Source organism: Kryptolebias marmoratus, linkage group LG15 (genome assembly GCF_001649575.2).
Source record: "Kryptolebias marmoratus isolate JLee-2015 linkage group LG15, ASM164957v2, whole genome shotgun sequence".
In the NCBI taxonomy this organism is placed as follows: Eukaryota; Metazoa; Chordata; class Actinopteri; order Cyprinodontiformes; family Rivulidae; genus Kryptolebias; species Kryptolebias marmoratus.
In genome coordinates, this window is record NC_051444.1 from 19,994,417 (window position 1) to 20,002,511 (window position 8,095).

Sequence of the window (8,095 nt, forward strand, 5' to 3'; positions counted from 1 at the left end):
AATACAAACATTATTGTTTTCTTAAGGGTGTTTCTCAGCCCAATTAGACCAGAAGAGAAAACTAAGAAACAAAAGTGTAACAGGAAAGTTCTAACTTCTAACTTTTTGTGAAATCAGTGAGTGAATATGGAAAACACTCCACAGAACTGAAGAGGGAGGAATTAGACGAACAAACGCAGAAATATTGTTGTCCTATTTGTTTCTGGAGAATCTGAGAAACTCAGAAGGATTTTCTCCAAACACAACATCCTGGTGCATTTCAAAATTAGCAGCACTCTCAGACAGAGGCTAGTCCATCCTAAGGACAAAACACTCAAACACAAACTCAGCAGGGTGGTGTGTGTGGCTCAGTGGAGTGAGGAGCATTCAGATGTCTACATACAGAAACTAAACTAAACCTCTCTGCAGATGCATGGCTCATCTTCAGGTTAGGACAATGTTTTGAGAACAGTAATGTTCATATTTTGGATAGAAAAGACAGATGGTTTGAGAAGGGAGTAAAGGAAGCTTTTTTTATTTATGCATACATATACATACAGAACATGGATAAATTGGCAACTTAAAAATATCAGAAAAAAACAAAAAAATACCCACAAAAAAGAGAATACAATACATTGTTTCAAATACAGGATAGATTTAAGGCAAAGCTAAATGTTAAAGGTACTTATTGCAAACTATGAAATCAAACATAAGCTATACTGCCAAAAGTATTCACTCATCTCCCTTCACACACATATGAACTTGAGTGACATCACATTCTTAATCCATTAAGTTTATTATGACGTTGGCCCACCCTTTGTAGCTATAACAGCTTCAACTCCTCTGGAAAGGCTTTCCACAAGGTTTAGGAGTGTGTATATGGGAGGTTTTGAATATTCTTCCAGAAGACCATTTTTGAGGTCAGACACTGATGTTGGACAAGAAGGCCTGGCTCACAGTCTCTGCTCTAATTCATCCAAAAGATCTTCTGTTGGGTTGAGGACCGGTCAGGACTCTGTGCAGACCAATCAAGTTCTTCCACACCAAACTCACTCATCCATGTCTTTATGGACCCATGACGGAACAGGAAGGGACCATGACCAAACTGTTCCCACAAAGTTGGGAGCATGAAATTGTCCAAAATGTCTTTGTATGCTAAAGCATTAAAAGTTCCTTTCACTGGAACTAAGTGGCTGAGCCCAAATCCTGAAAAAAAACCCAAAAAAACACCATAACCCCCCACCACCACAAAACTACACTTAGCACAACGCAGTCAGACAAGTACCGTTCTCCTGGCAACCGCCAAACCCAGACTCGTCCATCAGATTGTCAGACAGTGAAGTGTGATTCATCCCTTCAGAGGTTTTCTCTGGAGGGATGAATCACACTTCTCTGCTTTACAGTGGTGTAAAACACACCACCACTGGACTCAAGACCAGTGGAGACAACATGTTTTTGAGGTAATCTGAAGGCCACATGAAGTTTGGAGCTCAGGTTTGTAAGGTCTTTATCAAAAACAAAAGAAAATGAAAAAGATGAAGAAACCTGTAAATGTAAACAAAGGGGAAAAAGTGAAGTAAAGGTTCAGTTCATGTTCAGGAGGTGATCATGCAAATCATTCAAATACAACCTAACAGTGACCCTGCAGTAAGAGCACCATCTGCTGCATGTAAAAGTGCATTTTCTAATATATTCTGCACCTGTTATTTATGGTGTTACAAATGCCATCAAGTAGAACATAAATTTAGTCAGTTACCAGTTTAAACAAACAAACAAAAACAGCCTTTTGAAGCTAATTTTGTTCCATACTTTAAATTTAATGTAATTGTACCTATTCGGTTTCTGCTCTAAACAATCTTTAATTAAGGTGAAACTTTTAGTTATTTAAACTCTTGCAATGCTTGAGAAATGGTGGAAGTTAAACACTTAATGATCATGCATGTAAAAACCAAATTATTTAACTTCACATCTGCAAAGACAACTACTTTTGCTAAACACCTGCCCGTATGTTACATACTTGCTTCACACACTTGCTTCATGTCAGTTTCATTTGTAGGGCATAAAAACGTGGTTTAATTGTAACCGGCTGTACAGACCTTGCAGTGAGTTCAGAATGCTGAAGGCGTAGAGGCCAGGAGTGGTCAGGGGTCCAAATGAGAAGAAGACCAGACCCCAGGTGATGCCAGGCAGAACAATCATTGACAGCACGGTACGGATGTCTCTCTTGGCTGTATTAAAATCCCACTGTCCACCCTGAGTCAACAACTGTGAAGTGAAAAGCACAAACATGTTAGAGTCATCTAACAATAACAGTTAGCAGGTGTTGACAAAGTATTTGTAGGGGCTGGCAGGTGAAATAATGTGCATTTCCTTCTATTGGAAAGTCCCATGAATGTTGGTGAGACCAAGCATTCACACCTGGACTCACTCACAACATGTCTATGGACAGGTGGGCAGCAGGTGGTGCTGTTAACCCATCTTTATTAGGACATAAAAATTAAGACACATATCAAACATGACATATTGAATGATTTTTTGAGGAAAGTACCATCTTGCTGTTAAATGGCAAAAGATTTGAGACATTAAAATTTAGATGTTTATATGTTTTTGGGGAAGTTTGATTGCTTGTTTAAAATTTGTTTGTGTGAGTTATCATTTCTTCCTGTTTAGAGGCAAAGGACTGGTGAGAACAGTTTTTTGAAACATTATGTTCTTAAATAGGGAACCTCATCAAACCTCATGTAGTAGTCTTGATTTATTATCATATTTGTCACTTTTAAGACCTGTCGCTCTGTTAATGAGCTTTTGTATGGGCGCAATATAGGGTCATAATTATTATTTTTTGTTAATAGAAAAATCCAATTGTACACAGTGATATTGAGAATAAAAAAAATGCTTTTGTGAATATTTGTTTAAAGATACAAAATAAAAACTGTGTAAAACTCAGCACTCAAAGTTCCTTTTTTGTGTGTAAGACTTTAAATATAAATGTAAATATTGGGGCTCAATTTTTGAACTATTCTAGTCTAAACTGTTGATTCATTATTTCATGCCAGGAAATTTTGTATAGGTAAATATGTTCAAGGCCAGACTAATATTATTCATGCCAATTTTGGTGCAGTTTGAACATCATATCAATGATTTACAGCAACATTTAGTGAAGATTAAATACCTCAACTTTAATAGGCCCTCTGCACCACCATTGGTGATTGGGTTACAGCTCAACACATGTACAAATATACAGATATAAAACTTATACATTTAGTTTGGAAAATCACTTAAATCCATATAATATATTGTAAAAATTACCTCTTGGCTGGAGCGAGCAGCCATAAACCATCTGATTGTCAGTCCAAACATGATCACATTAAAGAGGAACACCAAGCTAAACACTCCCACTGTGGTCACCCTCTCCACTGTGTCATTGGTGATATAAGACCTACACAGAAAGATAGCACACAAAGTAATTTAACATCCAACACAACTTAAAACACCCAAATATAGTCAGGCTCAAATGTATATGCAAATGACTTAATATCTAAAAGTTAATTATTACATTAGTCTAGAATGTACTGGTTCAAACATTTGTTCCAGCTTTTTCCTTACATTGCAGAGCCATTTGGTTTAGATACATCCAGAGGGACATGACCATAATAATCTGTGTCTATGATCACCACCACTGACACAATGACTGCAGGAACACCTGAAACACAAGAACTGGTTCATTAATTTAATGATGCAGTCATTTATTGTCCATGCTCAGATGATGCCACTCACCCCATCCCACCACGCTGAGTTTCAGCAGGTATATGTAGATGTTGAAGACTTTGACCAACCGAAGGTAGATATGAAAACCCTCCAAGGCCATCCAGCTGAAGGTGGCCAACAGGGAGTAATGAAGACCAAGAGCCATGTAAAAACAAAACTCAGTGGAGGACATCGCTGCCACTGCCTTACTGGGGAGGAAGTGAAGGTTGAGGAGGATCAGAGCCACTGAGAGGCTGATGTGGATCTTCTTAGAATCATCTCCTCTGAATTCTCTGCAGATAGAAAATGGAAAACGTTAGTGACAACTTCTGAGCAGATTTTATGTTTGTTTTGTTCTACAAAAAAATATATCACAGAAACTGGAAGATGATAAGAGCTGTCGCCTCCCAGTGATAAGCTTGCATGATTGCCTCCTGGCCTGGGATCTTTCTGGGTGGAGTTTGTATGTTCTCCATGTGCTCCGGGAACTCCGGTTTCCTCCCACAATTCAAAAACTTGCATGTTAGGTTAACTGGTAATTCTAAAACGTCTCTAAGTGTAAGTAATTGTTTGTCTTATTTGTCTCTCTTTGTACTTATACAGCACCTTTCTCGCCAACCAGGCACAATCTGTGCCCTGGCACATACACACATTCATACAGCATTCTACTACATCTCTACCTATCTAATTTGAATTAATAAGTCTATAGAGCATAATCAGTGCTTTAAACTACATTCATACACTGATGGGGCACACATCTGAGGCTCTGAGGGGTTCAGTGTCCCGCCCAGGGACACTACGACATGTGACTGCTGCCAGGAATCGAACTTCCAATGACCCCTGAGCCACAGCTGCCCTACAGCCAACCCTATGTGTCCCTGTGATGGACTTGCGACCTGTCCAGGATGTCTCCCAGGGTGTCTTGCACAGTGATTGCTGGAGATAGGCACCAGCTCCCTTTGACCCAGAATGGGGAAGTGGGTAAAGAAAATAGTTGAATGAACAGAAAGTGGTAGAAGGAATGGGTGACACTAGATAAAGACACAACATTATTACCAATAAAAGAGAAATGAATAAATAAAATGGGTGCTGAAAGAAATGTGATCCACCTCAGACAAGTATTTTACCTTTTAGTGATGAAGATCAGAACAGTGATGACCAGAGCAAACAGAGAAATACTGCAGCCAATAATAGTAATGTACGACAGGATCTCCTGGTCTACAGGTGAGAGGGATGCAGACACCTGTAGAGAAAATAACCTTTCACATTTTGTTACAGGATGGTACTTAGAACTTTTTTCATATTTTAATGCAGTCAAGTTTTGGATTCTAAGATTGAAACGGTTCTTGACATTAAGTGCTTTTATAATTATTTTGCATACTTTGCAACTATTTTTATTTTAGACTTATTGCTTATAATATTTTACTTCTCAACAACAAATTACCTTTCTACCTTTTGAAACTCCTAAGGGTTTATGTTGACCTCTTAATGATGTGTTATAGCATTTTTTTGTGTTTGCTAATGTTGATTAGCTGTGGCAGCCATCTTGAATTGAAATGATCCTAGACATTATTCAGTTGTAAATGTACATCCAATGAGTATTTTCTGAAAGTTTCATTAAATATCATTCACTGGTTCATGAGCTTTTCTTGCTATTAGACAGAAACAGGCAGTTACATGATTGCTGTATTTATGTCACAGTCACTGACTTTGTTATGTTTCTGGTTTTTAGTTCACTTGTAATAAAGTCATTCCTACCAGGAGTACACCAAAGTATGCGAGATGGTCACAGGAACAGGTGATTTCATTCTGATCAGGGTCCCACAGGGTCAGACAGCCATCGCTCTTAAATTCTGGTAAGTCAGACAGATCCACACATGATGCTGTATGGACTACATCAACTTATCACAAGACCACAATGAACCCAATGTGTCATCTTTATAACAACATTTATAATTCTGTTTGAGGTCACTTCTCAAGACAGATGTGCTGTTTGACACTCACCACTGGCTAAGTACACACACTGGGGTTCCTGGGTTTTCTGTGGCACAAAATATTCCTGGTTTAGGTGGACTTATTATCAGATATGGTTCTTACTTATTTTTAGAAGACAAAAATATCAAATGTTCTTCTTCTTGGTTTTTATTGGAAGTTGGCAAGAAACGTTTGACAGCATTACTACCACCTACTGATATTGAGTGTGGCTTAAAATGTTTATTTTATACATGTATAATCATATTTTGTTAATCAACTTTGTTTTCCTAAAAAAATGCAAATTTGAATACTTTTACTTTCTGAATCTCCCTGTAATATGAATAATGACTTAAATGTTTCTTTTTTTTCCTAACTTCCTCCAACAGTAACCTTCTTTCTATCTCTTATCTTCTACATTCTGTTTTGAAGTTTTTTTTTTTGTTACCTTTATGCTTGCAGTCATATTTATGGTGATGTTCACTCGATCCTGAAGTCCTGAAATATTCTTGCCGCTCACACTCAGGCCAATTAATCTGCCTTCATACAGTTTATCTGAATGGATCAAAGCAGACTGTAAAACAAAATACAGTCAGTTAGTTTAATTTGCTCACTATTCTACAGTACCATTACGAGATAAAAATAGAAATAAATAAATGAAATAACCAAATATCCATCTTTGTATCTACTCAGTTAAAAACGTTATTTAGAGTATAGATAATGTAACTATGGTATTATTTGATAAGGTAGTATGACACAGAATAAAGTTTTACTGGTATTATGGCTTATAATGTTTATGTGGTATTACTGTTGTATAAAAAGTTGTTGCCTTATCTTTTTTGGTTCAAAGAAATTTTCTAAATGTGAACTGATTGAAATTTTTCATGTGACTGCAGACTACAATGTTGATTATTAAGACTCAAATTCTCTTGACCAGTTTGTCACACGTCATATAACATTTGTCTTACATAAGACTTACCCAACTACTAATTACCCAACTTAACTATATATTAAATGGCAACTATTTATGATGCAACATGACATTTTCATTTGGTTATCACCAATACTTTTAATGACGATATCTCCAAATATAGCTTGATGTTTTCAAATGAGGCAGCTTTCATTAAATAAATAAAATGTGAGGTTCTAATAACTATAAGACCAATATTGTTATAGTGGATTATAGTGTTTTAATATTCCTATTTAATATTATAGGATGAATTTTACAGAGAAACTTTGAGCTCCCAAAACTACAATAAACTGAACAACAGAGTTAAACCAGGTTACAGCTGACCTGAGAAGAATGTAGAACTTGTGCTCATTAGTTCTGTGAGGAACATTTGGGTTCTGACTCCTGTGTAAAGTGTCTAACCTCATTTGGAAGGTGAATCATGGAGAACACAATTTTGTCATCCTGTTCAACGTTCAACTCTGTCGGCAGATGAACTTTAACTTTTCTGTCAGGCACGTCTGTATTAAACTTCACCTACACCAGTGTCAGAAATAGAAAAAAAATGCATTAAAAAAATCATGTAAACCAGGAATAAAATGTGACTTTGACAAAAGGGACAGCTTTTCTGTTTCAGTACTTCTTCCAGTCAGCTTCTTAGCAGGAGAAAGAGACAAAATATGAAAAGCAGTAACTGAAAAACTAAGTCCACCCTCGCTGGCTTAAGTTTGCAAAGCTGGATCTGAATGAAGGGCAAGATTTATAGATTATTATCCTTTGGACATATATGACCAAATTAGAAATGTTTACCTATAATGCACAGCAAAATGTCTAATAAAACACAAACACCACATATCATCACAAGCACCTCATACCAACTGTCATGTATGGTGGTGGAGGAATGATGATTTGGGCTTGTTTTGCAGTCACAGGATGTGGGAACCTTCCTGTTATAGAGTTGACCATGAGTTCCTCTGTAAGCTAAAATATTCTGGAGTCAAATCCAAAGCCAGCTGAAGCTTGGACCTAACTACGATCCCACAAACAACAGCAAATCTACAAAGAATGGCTGAAAATGTAAAGAATCCACTTGTTGCAATAGTCCAGTTATTGTCCAGAGCTCAACTTTATTAAAATGCTGTGGTGGGACTTAAAGAGAACTGTGCAGAAACCAATGACCACAAGCCTCGATGAACTGGAGCACTGTTGTAAAGATTGGGCCACAAACATATGAGAGACTGATAAAGTCATACGGAAAAGGAAAACTTTAAGTTAGTGTTGCTGAAGGTGTTTCCACAAGCTGCTGAATCATGAGGGGAACTTAGTTTTTCCACACACAACTTTTCCATTTTGGCTCTTATGTATACAAACAGATGAGAACTTCCAGCCAATCAGGATGAAGAAACCTGATTGGGTAGAAAAAAAGATTCAGCTTATTAGATATGTTAC

General features: G+C 37.1%; 1 protein-coding gene across 1 annotated transcript in view; it reads right to left on the reverse strand.

Moving 5' to 3' along the window:
• Window positions 1-54: 54 nt before the first annotated feature.
• Window positions 55-8,095, reverse strand: part of LOC108241593 (adhesion G-protein coupled receptor G2-like) — a 25,577-nt gene continuing 17,536 nt past the window's right edge. Inside the window, exons 2-11 of the mRNA XM_037980047.1 lie at window positions 7,070-7,183; window positions 6,146-6,271; window positions 5,731-5,767; window positions 5,485-5,579; window positions 4,854-4,969; window positions 3,757-4,019; window positions 3,586-3,682; window positions 3,289-3,418; window positions 2,076-2,244; window positions 55-1,524 (exon numbers count right to left, since the gene is read on the reverse strand). Of these exons, the coding sequence (XP_037835975.1) occupies window positions 1,490-1,524; window positions 2,076-2,244; window positions 3,289-3,418; window positions 3,586-3,682; window positions 3,757-4,019; window positions 4,854-4,969; window positions 5,485-5,579; window positions 5,731-5,767; window positions 6,146-6,271; window positions 7,070-7,090 (1,089 nt within the window). The 5' untranslated portion in view covers window positions 7,091-7,183 and the 3' untranslated portion in view covers window positions 55-1,489. The remainder of the gene's footprint in view (window positions 1,525-2,075; window positions 2,245-3,288; window positions 3,419-3,585; window positions 3,683-3,756; window positions 4,020-4,853; window positions 4,970-5,484; window positions 5,580-5,730; window positions 5,768-6,145; window positions 6,272-7,069; window positions 7,184-8,095) is intronic.